We start from the raw sequence: 24,185 nt of genomic DNA on the forward strand, positions 1-24,185 counted from the left end.
TGATCACTGAATTAGGGGCTTGTTCAGATTAAATAGAACAAGACACAAAGCAGTAAAACATGTTAAAAACATAACAGCCTTGATAATTAGTTTTGACCCGGAAGCATGCTTCATACGTCATTACTTACAGCAGGTGGGATATCCGGTCTTTAAATAATTTAATGCAGTACACTTATTATTATTACTTGCCATATCCTGTTTATGACAATTAAAATAAATAACATTCATATAAGAAATTAAATTCTCTTGTGTAAACTGTACATGGTGTTAAATAGGCGCATATTACTTTAATGTCGGTCATAAGTGTGGTACTTTAAGAGCCAGCATTTTTTTTTTAATTTTTTTTTAAATTTTATTTTAATACATTTATTTCAGAAATAAATGTATTAACTTTTCTAGAAAGCCTCCATTACGTGAAATACAAAAACTGATAGTATATATCAGGGGAAGAGCTTTTAGGAAAGTCTTCCCCGGTCGCGTTGACAACGTATCCACCAATCACCCATGAGGGTGTCCCCCTCCCTCACCCCGGCTGATCTAATCGCAACCAATAGAATTGTAATTCTGCTGCACAGTTTGATGACGACATCGGAACTGCTGTTTGAATATTTTTGTGTGTGTGTGTGTGTGTGTGTATGTGTGTGTGTGTGTGTGTGTGTGTGTGTTTGATGATAGGACAGAAACAACAATTGGTGCCTCTGCCTTACATTAGCCTTTAATTCGATTTATATTCCGCTTTAGTAACGCTGACTCAGGCGGTAAGTTTTAGGAAGCGGTAAACGCTTTCAGGTTTTGTTTTTAGGGAGTAGCAGGCAGAACTTGGAAGATAACCGCTATCTGGGCGTCTTACAGCCGTATTTCGTTTGCAGTTAGCAGCTATCAAGGAAAGGAAAGCGTTCATTTGTGACGGGTACCTAAAGCTTTCCTCAGGCAGGGTTTCGCTGAATACGAACATCATCAGTGTAGTTGAGATTAAGCTAAGCTTAAAGAGCTCCACCTTTATTAAAACACAAAATAAAGTTAGTCTAAAGTCCATGAGTTAGCCTTCTGGAGGAGAAAGGTGATGTCTGAGGTCAGGGATAACCTGCAGGAAGGTGAGGCAGGTGTACGCGGTGAGCAGCCATTTCCTGACCAGGTGAGGAGCACTGAAGCCACCAGGCCTGACCTGCATGGGTGAGCCTTGTTTATTTATTTTTTTTCTCCTCACACTCAATCAGGTGGGTTTTCATGTGGCACAGTGTCATGAAGAAAATAATTAATCTGTGTTTATCTAATCTTCTCAGTCTGCTGACCACCAGCCACTCATCCTCAGCAGATATCAGCCCCTCACCTTCAGCTGAGTCCGGTGGCTTGTTGTCATTACCATGGGAGATATTAATCCACATTGTCTCATATCTTCCTGTTCACTTTGTAGTCAACGTGCTGCCAAAGGTTTGTTTGAAAGCCTTTTTTACGGTTGGTTATTTAACTCTTTTTTTTGTAAAGACAACATTTGATGGGGTCCCCGGTACCTTTAAAGATGAGTTTTAACACCTCAGTATATGTCAATAAAGACCTGGTTTGACAACTGTTAGAATGGGCACTGGGTTTTTCGAAGGGTATTCCTAGTAAGCTGTATGGGCAGAGATCACCCTCACAAACTTCTGGAAGCAGCCCTGAAATATGATAGAAACTGCTCAGTTCAACAAAGAGAAACAAAAATTACCCATAGCAGGCGTCCAAAAGGGGGGAAAGGGTTAAAGATGAATCAGGAAAATACAGATGTTTGGCACATGGCCACATTTGTCTCATGCAGATGTTTAAATGTCCTTAGATGCCTGCCCCTTCTTGTTTCAGGTCTGCCATGCGCTGAGTAACGTGGGGCAGGACAGGACCGCCTGGCAGCTCCGAGCACAGAGGCTGGTGGGATCGAGAGCTGCTTTTCCAGTGGGGCCAAGGGAGGACTTTGACTGGCCTGGTGCCTGCCTGGAGATGGAACAGCTCATAACCTGCTGGTCGGGTGAAGTTGAGCATGTGGCCAGACAAAACCAGGAGGATGAGGAGAGAAGGGAGCAAGCGATTCCTCAGGATGGGGAGCCTGGTGTGGGAGGCCAGGATGATGGTGGAGAGGGTGAGGTGAAAGGGGTGGGAGTGGCGGTGCAGGAGGTTGCTTATGGCGCGGATGAAGCAATGGAGGTGGCAATGGAAGGTGAAGAGGGTGAAATGCAGCACGTCTTAGGTGGGGACCAAGTAGCGAGACTAAGAGAAGAGCTTGAAGACAGACTAGAGGGTGATGCTGCAGCACTAATGGAAGAAGAAATGGACCACAGAAGGGTTTTTAATGTCAACGAGGGCCGAGATGCACTTCTTAATCACCAAGAAGACTTGCCAGACCACAGGAATCTGGGTAATGGGCAACATGTAGAGGCAAGAAGTCCAAGCCCACCACCAGCGCTGGAGTGCATTACCCTGCCTTCAGGCCACATTGCCCATGTAAACTCGGTCCTCCTCCTTGGGGGAGAGGGGAAGGTCTGTGCCACAGCTTCCAGAGACTGGAACGTAAAGCTCTGGGATCTGGAGCTGGGCTCGCTGCTGCACACGATGGGACGGCAGGGTGATTTTAGCAGCCATCGAGGCTGGGTCTGGTGCCTGGCATCTCAAGGACCTCTGCTGGCCTCAGGGGGCTTTGACAGCACTGTGAGGCTGTGGGACCTGCAGGCAGGAGGTGCAGATAGGGCCCTCATCAGGACCAGGGCTGCTGTTCTCTGCTTGTCCTGTCAGCCCGACATGTTGCTGGCTGGTACATTTGACAAGCAGGTCAGCATGTATGACACCAGAGGTGAGAGGGATTTATATGAAGCTTGTTTTGCTGTGTAGAAAGTGCACATGAGGGTCAAGAGTTTAGTAAATGCAAAGCAGTTATACAGACAAATGACTTGCTGAGGTGGATTCTGTCTGTTTTTGTCCACAGCTGCTGCACCACTGGTGAAAAGCATCCGTATGCACAGTAACGCCGTAATGTGCCTCTGTGCAGATGACAAATACATCATCTCAGGGAGTAAAGACTGCACTGTGGCCGTCTATGACCGCAGAGCAGGCAAAGGCTTGAAGAGACTTCGGGTAGATTTCTTGAAGAGCTTGTACTTTTGTAAACATACTTATATCCACCTTTACACCAAGCCACTAACTCCACCCAACCCACCACTTTACAGCTGAGCTCCTACCTGCTGTCCATGAGCTACAGTGGCTGTGAGGTGTGGGCAGGAGACAACGGCGGCATGCTGCACTCCTTTACCATGCAGGCGGGGACCTTTAAGGCTGTCTCCCAGTTTGATGTGGGACACACAGCTCTGATCACTGGCATCCACAGATCCTCCGGAAGCCTCTACACCTGTTCATCTGATTGCACCGTCAAGGTGAGAGAATTCTTCGTTAACTTAAGCTGCTGGAATTCTGCTACTGAATGTCTTGAAAGTCATGAATTGTAATTTTCCCGCCTGGGCTTCAGGTTCATATACCATGCGCGCCTCCGAGGACGTTAAGCACCCTGCACTATCAAGCTGGAGTCCATGGGGTGAGTGCTGTGCAGTCAGTTAACACTTTGCTTATATAGCAACTTTTTTTATACAACTTTGTAGCTCAGAATGCTTTACAGAACAGCAACATGTGCAAAAAAGCCCCAACAAACACACACCGTATAAAACTTGTCAGGAAGCCAATGCAGAGACTTTAAAACTGGTTTTATATTTGCTCTCTTTCTGGTTTTGGTTAGGATCTGTCAGTTCTGCAGTAGCTGAGGGGTTGCTATAGTTTTTTTTTTTTCGGATGATCAAAGACGACACCTTTTGAACTTTTTGGGAGGGATTCAATATTAGTGATTGCAAAGTACTGACAGTTCTCTCTCGGGGCATCAGTGATGATATTTTAACTTTATTAATGTGGGCTTCTTTTCATTGTTCATGTGTCTGCTCTCTCCCTCTCGTTTCTCTCACTGCACTGTGTGAATACTTTCAGCTGAGCGTGGAGGCCGGAGTCCTCGCCGTAGCGTCCGGTGATGTCAGGGTGCAAATCTGGAGGCCCCGAAAATGAAGTGGAAGAAACTACATGGCAACACTGAAAACAGGAACCCCGGTCTTTGTTGTGTTGTTCTCTGTCTCTATACAAATCAACAAACGTATAATAACAAATAAAGAAGCTGCCGTTGCCTGGAAGGCTGGCTATATCAACAGTCATGTAAGTGCTGAGTAAACAGACGAACACAAAAGGGAAGAGATGACAATGACGACAGATGATGACCAATCAGGTTATTTTTAATTTTTAAGTAAACTATTTTGAAATGACTGCTTTCAGTTGTTTAATTTAGTTGTAAATGTGTGGTGGAGGATATTTCAGGTATTTTCGTTTTGTCACAAACCCTCACATTGTATTTTTATTATTTTTATTTCTATCTTGTTTGAGCCACTGACAAGATTTTTCTACAGATGAAAAAAACAAATGTTTATTTCCAATGTTTTCCCCAAAAATTTTCATTTTGTGCCACTACTGACCTAATCACTCTTAAAGACACTTTAAATATGCTATGTTCAAACCACTGAAACCACAGACATGTAAATGTTTGTAATTTTAATACATTTATTGAATCTCATATGTAAACTGGCATTATACAACAATAATTACTTAATTAACTTAAATGTTTCATGTACAGTAAAGTATTTATTGCTGTGACACACTGATCGTAGTTCTATAGCTATTTATTTGAATACAGTCAAGAAAGCGTTATTATTTGTGTCCATATGCTGTGTGTGATTTTAATATTGACCAAAAATCATTTACAAACGTGCTGAGAGACTGTTTCCACAGAAGACAACATTAAATGTTCTAAAAATCAAGTGCGTGGATTATTTTGTGATTTCCCAGATGAGAACATGTATTATCGTTTACACAGTGCATGTTCGTGGTTGTGTTCTCAGACAGAGGTTTTCCTCACAGTGCCGTCTGGGAGCCGTCAAAGAATCACACAGGTCTTCTTATCTTTGAAGGGATTGGATGAAGCGGCTATGCCGGTGAGCAGGGGGTCGCTGCGCCTGTGCTCCTGACAGTACTGGACTAAATCTGCTGCTGTCAGAGAGATCTGCTGGGGCAGAGAGTTGACTGGATTTTAGACACAAGTATGAAAAACTGTTGGACAGTGAGCATGGGATGTTTAAAATAAATAAACATATATATATATATACATATATTATTCAGTACTTTGGAGAAGGAGGGACTTTAATGGAGCAATTAAAGTGTAAAATACTAAAAATTAATATTGATCCAATACCAGGTAAATACAGATACTGATACCTTTAACTTATGTCGCCAGCTTATGTCGGGAGGGCAGTGTGTCATAAATTCAACCAGAGGAATCATAAGTTTTCAAATTCTGAACACATCTTAATGACCACTAAAACACTGATTTTTACATTCAACAATTAACACTACAAAACACATTTCTATGTATTTTGTAACTGTTTTTGTTTTTTTGGAGACCTGGAATGTAAATGTGTATGTGTCTAAACTAAGCACTTTGGATCTGCTTCTGTTGTTTAAATGTGCTGATGGCTTTAAATAAAACTGATGTGACAATAAATACAAAAAGATTCAGACATTATTCATAGCGCGTGTTGAAATTATAGTATTTTATCCCCCCCCAAAAAAAGTATTAATTTAATACAGCTTAGTGATCTACATACTGAACGTAGAGGATGGAAACAAATATCGACCATATCATGCTTAGTATCAATCCAATTAATATTTATATCAATCTGCCCGCCTCTATAAAGGTGATTTAGTTTCTTACCCACCTTGAATCTCTCCATGCTTGCCTCTACCCGAAGTTGATCCACCAGTTTTTGCGCCTGAATAACACTGCTGCTGCTGCTGCACATCTTTCCTGACATTGTCTTGAGAGCAAAAACACAGAAATAAAATGTACTCCTATGACACCAAAGTTAGCAGCAGGAAAATGAGTTACACCAGTCACTTACCTGATCTAAACAGCTCAGGTTATACAGGAGCATCTGCTCAGAGATGCTCCCGACTCCTCCTTTTGACCTGTACCCTCCTCTGTTTATTTTTTTTAATTCCCTGTTGGGGCCAGTTCAAAGACTCTGTGATAGAAAAGGTCAGACAACACAGTGGTGGAAATGTCACAAACATCACATCTCTTCACAGGCACTGCTGGAGGCTGTGCTTCAGAGATGTGGTCTGCCCTTAAACCAAGATTATGTGTCTGTACTTTGACAGAAGATTTTATGATAGTACAAAAGTTTGAGCTCATCTGACTCTTTTTGAGTTCAGTGATTAGTGGGTCCTGATGAATGACAAATTTTAGGACAAGTTTTTTTTTTTTTTAATTACATCAGGGCAGATGGGAAACGAATGCATGTGTGACACACTGCTGGGCTCTCACAATGTGTTTGATATAGAGAAAAATATTTTAACAAGGTCAAATATTCCCCTAATATTAAAACATACTGCATAGTATTACAGTATTCATCTAAAGTTATGTTTACATACACTCCTCATGGGCATGACTTAAAAAAACACAAGAATTGGAAATTTAGGATTTTCTCTAATCCACACAGCCTCAACAGTACATACAGGCCCAACACTATCTTTTACACCCAAATCTTTTAATAAGTGGTGCTGAAGGTTCTATACTGTGTTTTAACTTGAAATGGTCAAGGCCTGTTAATTTCTCATTAGTGATCATGACTGACTGCAACTGGTGGGTGTAGCATAAAAAGGATTTGTGATTAGCCCTCACTGGACTGATTGACACTCAAAACAATGGGAAAGTTCACGGAATTCTGCGGAGATCTAAGAAGGGGTGGGAAAAAAATCTCCTAAAATATTACTATTTGTCTATATGTGGAAGATGAGAAATAAAAACACTGTGAACATCACAAAGGTAGAGTAGCTAAAAAAAAGGGCAACCTGGGTCACATTTGTCCCTTTTCACTTTCCGTAGAAGTAGCTCGTTTCTCACAGGCGATCCATGCGACGTTTAGGGGAATACAAATCTTCAATATTTGTTTTTTTGCGCGTAGTGACAGCCGTTTATTGCTCAGCCTTCTTCATCACCTGACGCCTCTTCAAGAACAGGTATGTCTTCATTTCTCTTTTAGATGTTAAGTCGCGATTCAAGCTAGTTTGACTCAGAGTTAGCTTCTAGCTAACGTCTGATCACATGGATTTTGTATGTTTTCATTGATGTTTTAGCACCTGCTAAACGCCATATGCTCTTTTAATAAAAAGAAGTCCCTGTACAAAGGCATTTATTCCAAAAATAAGTGGAATTTTACATCTAAACCACAGGATTTTTAAAGTTTAGATATTTTGTGGCTGTGAAATCGATGTTATTTTTTTTAAAAGCTGATCAAAACCAACGTGATGGCCATAAGTCGCATTTACACTTAAAATATTCATCTGCTTACTCTCACATTAGCATGTGCATTAACGAAATCACCAGATATGTAATCCTCAAAATAAGTATTAGAATATCCTGATAAATCAATGCCCAGTCACCTCTCACGACAGCGTTAGTACTCATAAAATCAGATAGCTGATTTTATAAGCTTGCCATATGTTTATGTAAAGTGTTAACGAGTAAAATTACAGCATAGTTGAGTAAACTGTGCAGCAGATCTATAGCAATGTAACTGCAGTACATTGCTGTGGTAATAAATATACATAGTTGTTTTTTTTGTTGCACGCCTCAAAAACGTATTAAAGTTATTTTCCTTCACTTCAACTACGGTATGAAATTAAAGAGATTTTGAGCCACCAGAGACGAGAATATACAACAGACCTGCTATCTGCTCATTTCAAGCTCCATGTTTTTACTTATGGAATCTACTAGAGTATCTTTATGTAAATAACAGTTAAAATAATCCTTATTTATCTTGTACCTGCCCTCAACCGCTTCCCTAAAAACCTGCTTTCTTCTGATTGGCTGCCCTCGGAAACAGAAGGTTTCAATAGCAGATGGGTGGAGCTGTTGTTCACAGAGCCTTAGCTGACCAAATGAAGAAATCCTCCCTCACTGACATCATTCGGAGGCCCAAAAACAAAGCAGTATATAGTCTCCACTTCTGGTTCACATGGATTACTTTTGCATATGTTGACCTTTCTATGAGGTTTTTAGCACTGTAATGAATGATGTATAGAAAATCAGGAAAACTGCAGTAGGTGCACTTTAAAGGAATCTGCAGGATGGACATCCACCTTAGAAACATGCTGCTAGCCTTTCCAGGAATTCAGTTATTCAAATTTTTACTAGGAATCCACTAACTTTAGTTTCTTTACATGCAAACACTCCAGTAACCAAATGTTTCAGGAAAATGTTCTTCCCAACATTTGCACATTCAAATAAATAACATCCTGAATAAGCTGGATCTGCAAGTGTGCGTTATATTTATTTATTTTTTTTTACCTAAAATATGCTGAAAACCTCCAAGGCGGCCCATCTCTGTGGAAATCTCAAAGAGTCTCTGTTTGGTGATTGTCTTTTGCAGAAAAGATGGCAGACCAGGCGCCCTCAGTTGCCATGGAGGCTGTCCTGAAGCCTAGCTGCGACCTCCCCAAGGACATGCCGAAAATCAGAGGTTATGACTTCAACCAGGGAGTCGATCTCCATGCGGTGCTGAAGTCCTATCTCACCACGGGTTTCCAGGCCAGCAGCTTAGCCCTGGCTATCCAGGAGATCAACACCATGGTGAGAGGAATGCCTTTGGGGGGGTTATTAACTTTCAGTAAACGACTACAAGGTGTCTGGCACCCACACCTTCTCCTTTTGTCTTATAGATAGTTTTGGTTTTGCTTGCCCAGGTTATGCTATGTGCATCTTTTGGCATTTCTTCTTCCACTGCAGTACAAGAGGAATCCTATTGATGGGAATCATAGGGATCATATTGATATGAATATGTCACTATTTAAAAAAACAAAACAAAACAAAGAACCCTAAAAGCTTTTAACTTCCTGGAGTCTTGCTCCACTGACACTGAGAGACTTTTATTCGCCCTCCTCATCCAAAAGGCTTATCAGTCACTCCAGACCGGGCACATGTGTCACACCCACAATCAAACCTCACTTTTATCCTGCGTTCTGTTTACCTCAAAACTTGGAGATGGAGTGCAAAAGTACAAATTTGTTGACTTTGATGAAGGTTTGACATTGAGCCAGCGGTGGTTTTGGAGCCAGCTGCTCAACACTGTTGTGTTTGGCCTCACTTGTAAGGTGTGTTTGTTGCCATAGTGATCCACGTTGTATGTTTGCGATATCTGTTTATCTGTTGCTCACCAATGATTTCGGCCACCACAGATCGAGAAGCGTCTCGAACCAGTGGAGGAAGGGGAAGGAAATGAGTCGGAAACCCCAAAGTCAGGCTGCACCATCTTCCTGGGTTACACCTCCAACCTCATCAGCTCCGGAGTCAGAGAAAGCATCCGCTATTTGGCGCAGCACAAAATGGTACATAATGACACGTCTCATATAACGATCCACATAAGTTCTAAATCAGTCACCCGGTTTCTCAGAATCTGTTCCTCTGCGTCAGGTGGATGTGATTGTAACCACAGCAGGAGGCGTCGAGGAGGATTTAATCAAGTGCCTGGCTCACACCTACCTGGGAGACTTCAGCCTCCCCGGCAAGGAGCTCCGCCTGAGAGGCATCAACAGGTTTGTTAGGGCTGCCGCAGTGTATCTGTAAGCTAACATGTAAAATAAAAATATTAATAGTAAAATATAAAACTGTTTGTTGTGGCCACTCTTCAGCTTCCGTTTTAGCTCATCCCCCTGGCTTTCTTCTGTTTGACTTCCCCTTTTGAAACTTTTTTTAAACAGTGTAGATGAACAGTATATAAGGCAAAGCAATAATAGGTCCACTTTAAAGAAAACATGCTTATTCGCTTTATGATCGATGGCACTGCACAGAGAGGAAGCAGTGCCATTAAACTAAATGGATTGGATTGGACTGGTGCTTATATAACACAATTTATAAGACCTTTCCACAAGTCTCATTCACCCAGTCACACACACATTCATACACTGCTTTTATCGATACCGAAGCACTTATATCTACCAGTCACTCACACTCTGATCACCCCGATGGATGCGCTGGAGGCAACTCGGGGTACAGTATCTAACCCAAGGACACAGTGTTTGACCTCATAATCGTGCACAAGTTTCTCTGTATGTCTTTTCTTATCTTTATGCTTTCATCACAAATGGCACATGTTGTGTTGGTGCAAGGATTTGACAGGCAGGTGCTCATCTGTGACCTTGGCTGACATAGAAAAACCTGCTGATGTATTGATTTTGTCCGTCTCCCTGTGTCCTCACTGGCTGTAGAATTGGTAATCTGGTGGTGCCCAACGATAACTACTGTAAATTTGAAGACTGGCTGATGCCCATCCTGGACCAGATGTTGCTGGAGCAGAACACAGAGGTGAGTCTCTCCCTGCACCCCAAAGCCTACTGCAACAATAGTTGTTAGTCTTATGCACTTGTTAGGTTTAATATGTAATATACAACTTAAAAAAAATTAGGAATAATAAGAAGTTTCTGTGATTCCAGGGCACCCGCTGGACTCCCTCCAAAATGATCCACCGACTTGGAAAGGAGATAAATAATACAGACTCTGTCTACTACTGGGCGTACAAGGTGGTTATGCACCTCCTTCTGCTCTCACTTGCTTTGCTTACTTTGCACTGGCTGTGCTGTTTAGTGGCTAAATGTGCTGTCGTGTTGCTTTTCAGAATAACATCCCGGTGTTCAGCCCCGCTCTGACAGACGGCTCTCTTGGCGACATGATCTACTTCCACTCGTATAAGAACCCCGGCTTGATTCTGGACATCGTAGAAGGTTTGAAGCAGCGGCGATGTTGCGGAACAAGCTCGCCACGCAGGTTTTTAGTCGTTTCGTGTTGCTAATGCGCGCTTTATTTTCAGATATTCGCAGGTTGAACAGCCAGGCGGTTTTCGCCAAGAGGACGGGGATGATCATCCTGGGAGGGGGGCTGGTCAAACATCATATAGCCAACGCAAATCTTATGGTAACTAAATTCTTTGATCTTTAGCTTGAACTTTTCTCACTTCTGAAAAAGTTTGATAAATTAGGTTATACCTACGAGGTTCTACTTGAGTACAAATCTGAGGAACGTGGGCTGGCTTTGAGTATTTCCACTGTAGCTGCTTTAACAGTTACAGCCTGCAGTTACTTCACAGATTCACTGTAATACTTGTGAAATGTTCTACCTGTAAGTTACTGTGAACCTTTCATAAGAAATTGTTCTTATTTCGAGAAATATTAACAAGTTTAAACGAGTAAAGCAACCTTCCTCACAAACCTAATCAGCATCCTGTTTTGACACTCTCTCTCTCTCCTGCCAGAGAAATGGAGCTGACTACGTGGTGTATGTGAACACGGGGCAGGAGTTTGATGGCTCCGACTCGGGGGCCAGACCTGACGAGGCTGTATCTTGGGGCAAGATCAGAACAGATGCCAAACCTGTTAAGGTGATGATAAATGTCAACTTTACCTCCTGTTTTTACGTCAGATGGTCTTTATTTACATCAGATTTTGAGATGTCTTCAGGGGATTTTTTTGGTTGTTTTTTTTTTTTCTTTTTAGCACACAAGTCAGTTTCTGAGATGTTTTAAGAACTGAAAACGCCTTTGTTTGATTTAAGAGTGGAGTACATAACACCCATACGCTTGCTGTACTGGACACATCAGCTCCATGCACTTATGGGATCATTCAGGCATCAAGGAGACATTGCAATTGTCAGTTAGCAGGGTTGAGATCGTATAACTGCTGGCCAGACTGATCCAAACATTTCTGTTTTCATGACTACTGGGTAATGTCTAAGAAGCTAAAGCTAGTATATTAAATTAATGGGTTTTTACTTGTTAGCTGTCAAAGGTTGATGGGGTAATATCAGGATGTTTGTGAACACGGGATTTTCAAATTCATACTGTAAGTGCAGTTTGGATCTCAGTAACCTGAATCTCAAGGTCAGAGGTCAACTTTTCTGAAAATCACCTTAGATTTTTACATTTACACAATAGGTGCTACTAAGAGGCCGAGGGGCGGTTTTGTCATGCTTAATATAGAGTCACGGCCACTTTATTAGGTATGCCTTGGTGCTGCTGGATCGGACCCCTTTTACCTTCAAAACTGCATTAATTCTCCAAGGTGCTGGAAACTGTCCTCACATATTTTGGTCCATATTGACAGGACTGCATCACAGAGTTTCTGCAGATTTGTCGGCTTTCTGATGAGACTTTGTTGTTTCACCACATCCCAAAGCCGTTCCCCTGGTTTGAGATCTGGTGACTGTGGTCTGGTGATTTGAGTACAGTGAACTCATTGTCCTGTTCCGAAAACCAGTTTGAGATCACTCTCTTGTATGCAAATCCCAGTAGTTCAGCAGTGTATGAATAGATGTGCATATTGAAGTGGCCGGTGAGTTTTTAATAACAAAGAATTTCCCTCTGTTTGATCTGAGCGACTTGCTTTCATTATTATTTATTGCTTTCATTGTTCCATGTTTGGAGAGTTCCTTCATTTGCCGTCCTTCTTTTCCAGTGAAATCAGTTTTAGGGGCATTCACAGTGTTTAGATATATTTTCATACTGGACCAGAAATGGTAGCGAGGCAACAAAGCAGAGCAACAGTTTGCTGTGCACGCAACGAAGGAACGAGAACCAGTCAAACAGGAGGGGAAAAAATGGTTGGTGGTGCAACTAGGAGATGTGTTCCTCATTTTGGCCTCAAGGTGGCAGTGTCTGCACAGTGTTTGTGCTCAGAGTGCATCCAAGGCACTGAAAAGCATAAATAAGAAAACTGTCTAGTTTCACTTCAGTGAACAACAATAATACAGCATCATTGTTTAAAAATATGATTTTTATAATAGAAAAGTGGTCAGCTGCTCTGTTCTTGGTTCTCAGGTATACGCCGATGCTTCTCTGGTGTTCCCTCTGATTGTGGCCGAGACCTTCGCTCAACACGTCGACAAGCTGGCCGCCGGCAAGAAAACGGATTAATTGGCTGCTCTGTTAGAAACGACTGTCTTTGCTCCTCTGGTTTACCCCTTTTGTTTGTCAAACTGAACACTTCAGCCTGATCCTGGGTCAGCTTCAAGACTGTGTACTGTCATACATGCAGTGCTGCAACTGAACGACTTATTGAATGGGAAACGGTGGTGATGCTTTCCTGTTTTAATGCTTTCCAGTATTTACTTGTTTGAACAAGTACAGCATTTTTTTTCTTACTGTTCAGACAGCTGAAATGTCATAGATATCATGCTAATGCATGCACCAAAGAGACTGTTATGTCTATAATGCAACTGGTTTTAGCTGTCGTGTGAGTGTGTGAAAGGAAGTCTAGATAGAGTTTTTATTTATTTCAGTTTAGTTGTGGCCTCACACACAATCCACTGCTCGATAATTCTTATTGTCTATTATATTAAGCAAACCTTTACTTTCTTGTCATGGTTACAGGATGAAAGATGTCCCTGTATGTCTTAATAAACCATGAAGTCATCAGTTCTGTCTCTGTTTAAAATAGATTTATTGCACTTTTACAGAGACTTTGTGCAGTAGTCCTGTGTGAAAAGGCTGCAGAGGACCTGTCATATGACACTAAATTTCACATGACTCGCCGATCCTTGTTGCATAAAAAGTTTGCAGAAAGAGTTTGAAGTGGCTCAGGAGCCAAATCATCCAGGAACACAGAGGTGGCTATTAAGCATTGATTAGAGGTCACTTTATTAGGTACTCAAGCAATAAATGAATAAAGAAGCTCTGATTGTGCCTTTACAAAGATGTAAATGTGCAAGTTTAACAGATCTGAATGACTTTCCTTGTGTTTACAAGATTGACTTGAAACAATTTAACTAACATTTGCATACCTCTGAATATAAGATATTCTGATATCCTGAACCTCTGTGACCTCGGGGCTAAAACGCGTAATTAAAACCTCCATTAAAGTAAGGGAGGTGAACATTAGCGGCGTCATTAAAGCTGTCTTTATGGCAGCAATACTCCATTTATAGCCCGCGGGGCCAAATCGGGCATGCCATAGTGTGCCAGCTGGCCCGCAGACTATTTTCTAATTTACTTAATATTAATAATTTAAAAGGTTTTCAGCTCTGTTTGATGCACAGACTCTAAAATGTAACTATTCACACCTGAAGAACGGCTGTTTGAATGCAGTAAAATATGCAGTTATAGGCCTGGTGTCAGTGACCTTTTATGACCTTATAGACCTTTAAATGCTTAACAATTTATTTTCCTGATAAATATGATTGGCCCCTGGCCTGCTGTAATATTCCTTAACAGTTGTGTGAGACTGGAGCAGTGCTTTTAATCAAATAAACCTTCAACTTTATAACTTCCCCCCCCCCCTTTTTTTGTAGTTATGAGATTCAAAAATCCTTCTGTAAACTCAGTTTCCAAACTGTTTGAGCAAATAAAACAAATTCTGCGCTCTCTGACGCTTCGGGCAGAATTTAAGGTTTCAAGGGGGAAACAAACCAAAACAAAAAATTGAAATCTGGCTCGACTTGCTCAGCGAGCGGCAAACGCTTGAATAAAGTCTGTTGAGCGAGTCTAATGGCTTTGATGCGGCTTGCGAGATCCTACCTTCAAATCCCTCGAGCGGCACGTGCGGTTGTTGCTTTCTCACGCGCATGCAGATGCAGCACAGTTTTCTTCCACCCGTGGAGGTGGGACTCCCTGGCCCCTTTCCTTTGTGCCGTCGGCCGAATCCGCCGCATAATCTAGTATCAAGGATAAAGACGTTTCCCTTCGCAATACATCAGTTTACTATTGTGGGAATGGATATTTCCTGCAGCTAATCAGTGCTCTCACATCCTCTGCACAGAGCTGCTTTTACACCAGGATGTGTGTAACATGTTTGCTGAAGCTATTTTAAAATTATTTATTGATGTTATGGAGTTGTTAAAGTGTAAGTACTTTTAATGTGTTTGTGACCTTTTAATTTTTGGAGCTGAAGAAGTGGACTTGGACCCGGGGTAAGGTCAACTTTCCCAAAAACCTCAGCTCCGTATGCTCTCAGAAGCACACACACGCACACATTAACTGGGCGTTCCTGTTCTGGTACAAGCTGCTTTTCCATTCAGGCCTTCTATCTTTTCCTATTGGTGGTGGCACTGTGTGTGTAAGTGTGTGTTTACCCAGGGCTTGACAGTTACAAGATTTATTTCTTTTTTTTTTAAAAAGGCAGTGGTGTATGGATTTTTATCCCTATAGAAACCCGTGTTTGCTCTGCACTTAGCTTAAAGATTACAGAGTCTGAGCGGGCTGAAAAAAAAAGTGAGTAGAGACCCTGTCTGTGTGTGTCTGTGTGTGTGGATGAGCTGTAGTCACGCTATGATAATATTGTGTGGCGTCTGCACAGAGCAGACAGTGTTTTCCTCCCCCTTCCTCCTCCCGCTCTGAGGAACAATCAGCATACTGTGTGATGTGCAGGGCCGCAGCAGTCATAATGGCAATTATGTCTTCTTCCAGCCAGATTGGCAGCTTTTTTATGGTGAGAACCAAAGAGCCAGACTGGGAGGGAGAGAGAGAGAGAGGGAGAGGGAGCACTGACCTGCTGCACAGCTGCAGGGTGGGGTGGATCAGTGAGGAGTGAAAGGGGAAAAGAAAAGTAATATGCAGATATTTACATTGGTTTCTGAGTAAAGTTGTGTCCAAGTGTATGCAAGAGCCAATTCCCATTGCTTTGTTTCTTTATTTTCACTGTTTTGGGTCTCTTTAAACAGTGCCGCCCCCCCTCTTTTTTTCAAGTGTCCGGTCACCATATTTCCAGATAAGAGAAGGGAAGTGCTGATAAAAATGTCTGTCTGAGTCACCTTCAGCTAGCTCAACAGGCAGCTTTGCAGACTTTTTCCACATTAATTTGCCCCGAACTTTGCTTCTCAGACTGAATCCAACCTGCAAAAGGTCCAAAAATCATCCCCTCTTTGGAATATAACACTTTTCCCTTGCTGTCTTTTAACCTCCGCCAAGGATGTATGCTTGCAGGATTACTCAAAGAGTTATGGAGTTTGGGCTCGGCCCAGCTTAGAAGTAATTACCTTTTGATGTCTATCCGGATCTGTATGCAGGAATTTTTGAAAGGAGAGAGGAAGATTATCATCGTGTCTTCACAAGTAGATGTAAAATACAAAGATATATCCTTCTGGATTCAGGGAGTTGAATAACGCATGACACAGAGCGGGTTTTCACCTTGTTAAGGTATTTTTTTTCTTATGTGTGACTGAATGGAAAAAATATGATATACACAAGACACTCTATACATGGAAAAGCATATCATTGGATCATTTATTTAAAAAAACAAAACAAAATCTAAATAATTCACTTTACCACTTTACCAAATTAAATTTACCAAAATCTAATTTTACTACCAATTAATCATTAAACTAGGCTACTGAAGCTTTAAGCTAGCAGTAAGGTAGCTTTAGCAGAGCAAATAATATATTTATATATTAATATAATGTTCATATAAAGCAGGCCTATAGTTCGGTTAACTTTCTAAAAAGATTTCCTCGGTTACTTTATATCCCCGAACAGAAAAAGCTCCTTTAAAAAAAAAGAAGCATGAAACCAAACCTGTGCCCTACATACGAGGGAGTACTCTGCACGTCGTTGCAAAGCCGCGGCGTCCTCGCTCCACCCATGTTTACCAGTTTGTTGTTGCCACGGGAACACCATCTCGGCAGCCTATTGGTCCACCCGGAGAGGTATCGGCAGGTGAAGGAGTGCAGCTGCGTGGGCGTGATGAGGGAGCGAGAAAGGGGCGGCTGATAGCGACGGAAAGATAAACATTGCGATAGGGAGGGCAATAAATGTATGGAAAGGGTGGGGTGGAGGCTGTGATAAATGGACGGACAGAGGTGAAGGTGGAAGTGGTGGAGGCGGAGGAGGAGGAGGGGAAGGGGGGCACTGCACACACCTCGCTTGCTTTCTCAGAAACAGGAAGTCGTCAGTTGAACCGCCGTCTCCTCCGGTGACGCAGCTGGCTGAGTTTGATGACGGCCATGTGTCTGCGTTGCTCTGGCAACCGCTTGGCAAGGACAAACATCCGGATGTCATGTCTCAGTTGCTGCACCGTCATCGTTCTTCATCAGATTTGTTGTAGCAAGAAAAACCGCACTATCAACCCAGGTAACAGGACGGGCTTTGGTTTGAGCTTTCTAGTACTCTTTTCCTTTACATACAAATAGTAATAGTGCACTATACTGCACTATATATATATATATATATATATATATATATATATATATATATGTATATATATACACATATATATATATATGGGAGTCATGTACTGTTCCATTCAGTAGTTTCTAAGCTCTTATTCAGTGCACTCAAACATAAGGCCTGGTGCCCAGAAATGGCCCAGCAAAGACTCACCATTTTTGAAAATGTAAAAGAGGACATGAATTTTGGTCCTTTTGATCCTTTAACTGTATTTTCTTTTCTTTTCTTTTCTTTTTTTTCTTTCTTTCGATTTTTTTTTTTTTATTTTTTTTTACAGCTCTTCAATTGATAAATACCTCACCTGTGGTTATTCATGCTACACAAACATAACTAAAGCTAAACAGCTAAACAATTAAATGACAGAAAAATTCCAGTTTTTATAGAATGTGTTTGTTTGTTTTTTAGAATGGGTTCATGGTAAACAAAAAATACATAAATAAAAATTTGTACTATATAATTACAGGATAGTCTGAGCAATGCCATTTTCAGTAACTCTACACATTTATTTCTTACAGAAAGATTCATGCTCCCAGATTTCTTTTGTTTTCAACAGAAGCATCTTTCTATCATGTACAAAAACCGAGACGTGTTATTGAAATCGCACATCTTTTCCTCATCTCACAGTTGTGTAATTTAGTTTCTTTACACTGACAGAAAATAGGAGTTTCACTGATCTGACATACTTAAGATCAAAGTAGTGAGTTTGTCATGCCCGCTCTAAATGATTACAAATTGTGTTTAATAGTATTGATGCTCTCTAAAGTGCCGCCGTGAAACATCTTTCATCTCTGCGTGGAAAAATAACCCATAGTAACGCTGTGTTTTGAAAAGTGCCATATAAATAAAGTTCATATTAATAGCTAGTTAACATTTTCATGCGCATTTGTTAAGTTTCTCTTTTGATATTTTAAAAAAATATATAATTTGTAAAGAAATTTGATAGGAGAGCAATAATTCAATTCAATTCAATTCAATTTTATTTATATAGCGCCAAATCACAACAAAAGTCGCCTCAAGGCGCTTCATAATGAATTCAACAATGTGGAAGAGTAATTAAAGGGTACAAACTGAGAGAAATTGATATAGAAGTTAACTGATTTCTATTTAATAAAAATACTTTAGCAAATGTACTTTATTAAAAGCACCCTTTTGCTCATTTATAGTAAGACAACTTTTCATACCTTGTTTAAGGCAAAGCTCAGAAAACCGGTTGAAAGCTAGCTTAAGTTAAAAATGCACAAAACAAGAAAGCTTAACCCTGCAATACAGTCGTGTTTGTCACACTTCCTGCTGTATTTGTGTAGGCTTTCGGTGGGTGTTTTTACAAGTATTTTTATAAAATGTCTATGGGCTGAGGATGTGGTCAAAACGTTGTGAAAGAGCAACAACAAATAAATGCCTACCAGCACTGTAATAAACCTGGACTCTGCATGGAGAAGATGCATGAGGGTTTTTATATGTCTTACAGGCTCTTTTTAAAATTACCGAGGTATAACTGCATTCAGCTAAATGAATGAATTCTGACATGTCCATGAATGAGGTAAGGGTGATGATTAAACAGCTTAAAAATAAAAAAAAGAGATGTGAAACCTTCAGACTCATAGCTCTCACTGTACTTTTTTCAATTTCAGGTCGCTGTGGAAACAAACAGTACATCCTAACTAAAGCACAAATGAAAAAATGGAAAACAGTGTAAGATTTTCCTTTGTCCTCTTCTCATAACCATTATTTATATATATATTTTTTATTGTTTTCGTGCAGAAATGCCCTTTTTTATTTCCCCTCACTACTTTTCCAGATTGATGTTTTTTCTCTCGTGTCCTCTTCTCCACATTCTTGCTTGTTTTCTTTATAATGTGGACACAGATTGATGAATGAGTCCCCTGGAATTATGAGTGTGGTTTTGACTTAGAATAGTGATGAATTTTGCACTTTTTTTTATTTTGAAAGTTGAAACTGCTGCCTGTCAATTTCTTGATTTTGCCCCCCCCCCACACACACACACACACACACACACACACACACACACACATACCACTGTAGTCACAAGTCTTTCAGTTGTGTGGTAAGAGTGACAGACTGTGCAGAATCCGTAGGAAGTAAAAGGTTATTGTTGTGTAACAGCACGTAAAGCTCTTTGGATTTAAGCAATATGAATTTCTGCACACAATAGAAACGTAGCCTACAAATTAAGTTCACCGCCGCACAAAAACAGAGCCAAGTGATTTTGTTCAGCTCTCTGGTTTCACAGGCAAACATAAGCAGGCGCGGTGTAACTTTTACCTGCTGATTGGTGGCCATTTGCCGCATATCTGATTTCCTGCTCGCGACCTCAACGTAGATAAGAAAGACAAAGAAAGTGATGGAGAGCAAGTGAGAGATGCAAAGGTTAAAGAGGTTTATTTGATAGGTGAAGGAATGAGTCACAGAACACAAATGCACAGGTCTTCTTTTTTTTGCAAAACAAGTTTTATTTTTCAAAAAAAGATTAAAATATACTTAAACAGACTTCATTAATTGATATATTTTTCCATTTTCATAGATCACGGTACAAAAAACAAAGAAAGAAACCTAAAAATACAGTTTAAAAAAAATTCTATCATTTATAATACATTATAAGCTTTTATGGTTATATGATTTTAAAGGTCTGTGTATGTCATGAAAAAGAGCTACACAACTAAAGAAAACACGCATGTAGACGTCTGGTGTTAATGTTGTTATTAAACTGACATTAAAGTGTGTGTGTTTGTGTGTGTGTGAGCGAGAGAGAGTGTGGAAATGAGAACAGTCCCCTGTTCCTGCTGAACTGAGCCAGCCGACGTCACACACTGATTATCAGCACAGCAGGCACAGGAGACCGACCCAGCGGGGGGGTGAGGAGGAGGAAGGGGGCGGACAGAGGTGGTCACACACACATAAATACAGACATATACACAGGTACACGCAGACACACAGCAACGAGCCAAACAGACACTGATGCTCATGCAGAAATCAACAGGTAGAAGTGAAAATAAACGTGGTTACAAACACAAACACACACACCCCAGAGAGAGCCTGGCAGCCGGCAATACACCCGACAACACAAGATGACATATTGCCCGCCCAACAGGAACGGGAGCAGCCTTCGACACTAATGAGACGCCTGACATTTAGCAGGCTCTGACACACTGAGACCGAACAATTTCGGCTAATTCACCAGATTAGCTGTTTTTGCCAGGCACTCGCTCATAATGGAGTGCGATACCTGTTCCCATGCATCCCACTCAGCCACATCACAGTGCCGACTCGTAACACTGTACTGAGTCATCCATTGAGTACTCCCACACGCGCGTGCACACACACAGCCTCCGACACATGTTGTCAATTTAGCAATGATCAGGAAAGCTCGTAAAAATAAAGTCAAAGGATCAATCTGGCTGTTGAAGAGTAGCACGTATTTGCCTCGTTACCGGCAACGTGATGCTTTCTAGTAGCGGTCAGTGGATCGATTCAAATATTGATAGTATCGATACCAATACTGGTATTGGTATCAGATGGATACTAGCGCAATTGGACCGATACTCTTCTATCCTTATGTTCAGTACGTAGCACATTTAAAGGACAGAAGCTGATCCAAAGTGCTTGAGAGACAGCCTCATGAAACGCTGATTTGTTGTACTGATTAATTATTGCGGTAATTCATCTCATAAGTCATGACACACTCCCCTACATAAGCTGCATTTATACGTTAAAAGTAGCAGCATTGATAATTTTGACCCTGTATTTTGGTATCGGATTGATTGCTTCTGTTAAGTTAAAATAGACGCACTGAGTTTTCTGCTCAAGTTTCCGTAAACCACTTGAGAAAGCAGGGCGGCGACGAGATAACAGAAAAAAATGGTCGATGGTGTGACAGATAAAGAGCTTTTTTGCTTTGTTGTTGTTGTTGGGTTCAAGTCCCAAAGAAGGTCACAGGTTCTTAAGTAAATCATCGAACAGGCGGCTAGAAACACATTTTATATAAGAAAGCTGATGTTTGTTGGGAGGATATAGTCATAGGACGAAATCATGCTCATGTGAAGCCTGGTGTTGATGTGAAGAGCGGTGTTTTTGATGCAGTGCGGCCCCTCCCTGACCTTTACTCCCCTCCCTTGTCCCCTGCAGGCTGCAGCCCTGTGGCGGCAGAACTTAACCACTGTGAACATGGCAGACACTCACTGTTCACATGTGGGTTAAGTCCTGCTGCCGCACAGCCAGGCTTCGACAGGCATCTGTTTGTGACACAGAAAGGAGACGTTTCCATGTGTGTATGCAAATGAGTGACTGTGTATGAGTTGGCAAATTGGTGCGCGTGCAACGAAGAGGCTGCTTTCTTCGTGTCAGCCATTGGAAATCCCTGGCAATGTGATTCAGTCCTCTAGTTTAAAAAAATCACTCTGCCAGGAATTCCCCTGGCCAACAGATAGAGCTGGACGGTCTGTGGCGGAAAGAAGACTTCAAAGCACGCACAGTAATAAATACCACAATAAGACTCGAGCATCACTGTCACCTTTATAAGCATCAGCTCCTTTCTTCTTTAACCCCCCCAATACACACAGAGAGCAGTCTGGCTCTGTCACGTTTGTCATTCGCAGGTCAGTCACTGCATTTTCTCAACCCTGTGTGCACTGTACGTGGTCCTTGTCAACTCCCAGGCTTCCCGTGGCCTCTTATAAAAATAGCTTTTCAATGACAGAATGGAGAATTAGGTTAGAAGGAAGTGGCCACTCAAATGGCACTCCCTTTAACAGACATTTACCCTGCACCCTTTATCTGTGCCCCTTGTGAACAGGGGAAAAACAAAATGAGAAAAAGAGCACTGGAGCGTGTTTCCTCTGCTGCTAAGTTACGGCGAAATCTCTTAAGAAATTGTTAGGGAATTTTCATGTTGCGTAGAGAACCTTTGCTTTTATTGTTAAAACATAAAGTCTGATCCTGCGTATTCCTTAAAGGAAAAAAAAAAAAATAAAGACACGCACACACAGCCATCCCACCCCGGAGCACAACATAATGCTGTGAATTCCTTTTGGTTGAATTTCACTTGTCTGGACAGGATAAACTTTATTTATTGAACACCATTCCAGTCTCCAGATCCCGGCTGAACCACTCGTTTTGCCGCCCTCCTTTGAGTCGCTCTTATTTTCAGCAGCTTGAATATTTCGCCGTGTACAAGGTATGAGTCAGTGGGACGCTTTTGGGGAACTCCAGACTCTAAATAAGCTTTGGCTGGCTGTCTGTTATCGCTTTGGTGCAGTAGCTGGGGAATGTGATCACTAAAGCGGGCATCTCTGTTGTCACAAATCTAGTGTGGTGAAGATGAGGGAGTTTAGACAGAGCTTCCATAAATAGAACACCAACTTTTTCCAGCCCAGTTGTGAGCATCGTTTTGAGCTAAAAGCAGCGTCTCATGTGGACGCTTTCCAGTTTTCACCAGGCCAAAGTGTGGTCCAGTGTTTGGGTGCTACTGGGAAGAAAACAGAATAGCATTGTCTGTTCTCGCTAACTTTCAAAATCAACTTTTTTGACTCTACAATAGACTAAAGTGTACATTTACATTGTCTTAGGGCCGTATTTTTTAATCACTCGGTTAACAGAAAACCAAAATGTCGACATAAAAATGTACCCAGGGCGGCCCGTTTTAGATCCTAGTTGCATGTCTCCTTAATTTCCTTTCTGTTTTACGAGTTGTGCTTTTTAAAGCCTAGGCCGGTCTCCACACGGTCACAACAAGATGTTGTCAAGAAAGAAGGTAATTTAAGGTCCCGGCATCCATCAAAGACACGCCAACTGCCCCCTTTACCTCCTATCCTCCTTTAACCTTAAACCCTCATACCGCCATCTCTTTTCATCTAGTGTGTTATTTTCTCTGCCTTTTCATCTTTTCCATCGGTTTCTCGCTCCCCCCCCACTCGAACCCGCAGCCCGTTAATGTCCATGAGCTCATTCCTTCCCTTCCCCTGTAATGACGGCATTCTGGTTGACGCACGCTGTCCAACACCTCACCTCAAACACTCTCTGCGAGGATCTCGACCCGCCTCGCATTCGCCTTGTTTTTTTTTTTTTTTGAGGATACAGGCGGCCCTCCTGCTACTGGCTTCTCAAACTGGATGTTTATTATGGTTAGAAATAACAAGTATGTGGCATATAGGCTGCAGCTTACTGGTAGCTCGCAACCGTGGCAACTTGTTGCACCCCGACGGAGGTGTAGGGCTGGAAAATGAACATCACCGAGTGACGCCTGCCAGCAGATGTACTCTAGTGAAGTTAAAGTGTTTTTAGAGAGCATGTCTTCGTGGATTATGGCCTCGTGTGTGGGTTCTTTGATGGTTTCGTGGTGCATATGTGTGTATATTGTTCATGCACATGACGTATGGCGGTCCAAGTGCAGACGTGGCCACTGGCTGTTTTCTCAGATCGTTGGCTCGAGTTCAGAATTGACATTGCCGTTTACACAAGGGCACACAGTTAAGTGGAAAAGCCTCTGTTGGGACAGCTGGATCTCAAACCCTTGTTGTTTCAACACATATCTTCTCTCTGCCCGTGTCCTTGTGTGCGCATTGCACAGAAGAAATGCACACACGCTCCGCAGGCCAAGCCCAATCTACCTATCTGTCCACACACACACACACAATATGTTCACTATCACTGAGCAAATACAGTGATGTCAGTGGCAAACGTGGGGTTCGCGTAAGCTGGTTTTCACTCTTTCTCATAAACTGCGAATAGTAAAAATACCAAGCTGACATCATTCACACCTCCAGGCTGTGGACCGCTTAACAGAGCAAACAGTGAGCAGTACGATTCCCAGGCTCGTGCATGTCATTAAGAATTGTGTCTCAAAGCCGAGCACAAGTCATT

The 24,185-nt window shown here is 41.8% G+C and overlaps 3 protein-coding genes and 1 long non-coding RNA gene across 4 annotated transcripts; 3 read left to right on the top strand and 1 right to left on the bottom strand.

Moving 5' to 3' along the window:
• The first annotated feature begins 592 nt into the window (after window positions 1–592).
• Window positions 593–4,868, top strand: fbxw9 (F-box and WD repeat domain containing 9). The gene is made up of 7 exons (XM_031734010.2): window positions 593–1,173; window positions 1,284–1,431; window positions 1,837–2,818; window positions 2,951–3,099; window positions 3,192–3,395; window positions 3,488–3,553; window positions 3,994–4,868. Exons 1-7 carry the CDS (start codon window positions 1,064–1,066, stop codon window positions 4,066–4,068), a joined length of 1,734 nt encoding a protein of 577 aa, XP_031589870.1. The 5' UTR covers window positions 593–1,063; the 3' UTR covers window positions 4,069–4,868.
• Window positions 4,869–4,960: 92 nt separating this feature from the next.
• LOC116315657 (guanine nucleotide-binding protein G(I)/G(S)/G(O) subunit gamma-7-like) lies at window positions 4,961–8,525 on the bottom strand. Its single transcript, XM_031734012.2, has 4 exons — window positions 7,932–8,525; window positions 6,006–6,128; window positions 5,823–5,921; window positions 4,961–5,110 (listed from the first exon to the last, which is right to left on the bottom strand). Exons 2-4 carry the CDS (start codon window positions 6,036–6,038, stop codon window positions 4,985–4,987), a joined length of 258 nt encoding a protein of 85 aa, XP_031589872.2. The 5' UTR covers window positions 6,039–6,128; window positions 7,932–8,525; the 3' UTR covers window positions 4,961–4,984.
• On the top strand, window positions 6,828–13,568 carry dhps (deoxyhypusine synthase). The gene is made up of 10 exons (XM_031734000.2): window positions 6,828–7,125; window positions 8,538–8,737; window positions 9,343–9,492; window positions 9,578–9,699; window positions 10,372–10,468; window positions 10,597–10,683; window positions 10,779–10,884; window positions 10,971–11,074; window positions 11,412–11,537; window positions 12,972–13,568. The coding sequence occupies exons 2-10, from the start codon at window positions 8,543–8,545 to the stop codon at window positions 13,065–13,067; spliced, it is 1,083 nt and encodes a 360-aa protein (XP_031589860.1). The 5' UTR covers window positions 6,828–7,125; window positions 8,538–8,542; the 3' UTR covers window positions 13,068–13,568.
• A 3,048-nt stretch (window positions 13,569–16,616) lies between these two features.
• Window positions 16,617–19,286, top strand: LOC120439764. The gene is made up of 3 exons (XR_005612743.1): window positions 16,617–17,213; window positions 18,778–18,849; window positions 18,941–19,286. It is a non-coding gene; the product is annotated as an uncharacterized LOC120439764 (long non-coding RNA).
• Window positions 19,287–24,185: the final 4,899 nt, after the last annotated feature.

This window comes from Oreochromis aureus, linkage group 4 (genome assembly GCF_013358895.1).
Source record: "Oreochromis aureus strain Israel breed Guangdong linkage group 4, ZZ_aureus, whole genome shotgun sequence".
NCBI lineage: Eukaryota > Metazoa > Chordata > Actinopteri > Cichliformes > Cichlidae > Oreochromis > Oreochromis aureus.

What these genes read in the sequence shown, in the direction of transcription:
- fbxw9 (XM_031734010.2), top strand. Translation starts at nt 1,064, where the DNA reads ATGTCTGAGGTCAGGGATAACCTGCAGGAAGGTGAGGCAGGTGTACGC. An exon ending in CAGCATGTATGACACCAGAG is followed by an intron (nt 2,819 to 2,950) that starts GTGAGAGGGATT and finishes TTTTGTCCACAG; the next exon opens with CTGCTGCACCACTGGTGAAA. An exon ending in ATCAAGCTGGAGTCCATGGG is followed by an intron (nt 3,554 to 3,993) that starts GTGAGTGCTGTG and finishes GAATACTTTCAG; the next exon opens with CTGAGCGTGGAGGCCGGAGT.
- LOC116315657 (XM_031734012.2), bottom strand. Translation starts at nt 6,038, where the DNA reads ATGCTCCTGTATAACCTGAGCTGTTTAGATCAG. An exon ending in ACCTGAGCTGTTTAGATCAG is followed by an intron (nt 5,922 to 6,005) that starts GTAAGTGACTGG and finishes TTTGCTCTCAAG; the next exon opens with ACAATGTCAGGAAAGATGTG. An exon ending in CAAGCATGGAGAGATTCAAG is followed by an intron (nt 5,111 to 5,822) that starts GTGGGTAAGAAA and finishes CTGCCCCAGCAG; the next exon opens with ATCTCTCTGACAGCAGCAGA.
- dhps (XM_031734000.2), top strand. Translation starts at nt 8,543, where the DNA reads ATGGCAGACCAGGCGCCCTCAGTTGCCATGGAGGCTGTCCTGAAGCCT. An exon ending in ATTTGGCGCAGCACAAAATG is followed by an intron (nt 9,493 to 9,577) that starts GTACATAATGAC and finishes CCTCTGCGTCAG; the next exon opens with GTGGATGTGATTGTAACCAC. An exon ending in TGCTGGAGCAGAACACAGAG is followed by an intron (nt 10,469 to 10,596) that starts GTGAGTCTCTCC and finishes CTGTGATTCCAG; the next exon opens with GGCACCCGCTGGACTCCCTC.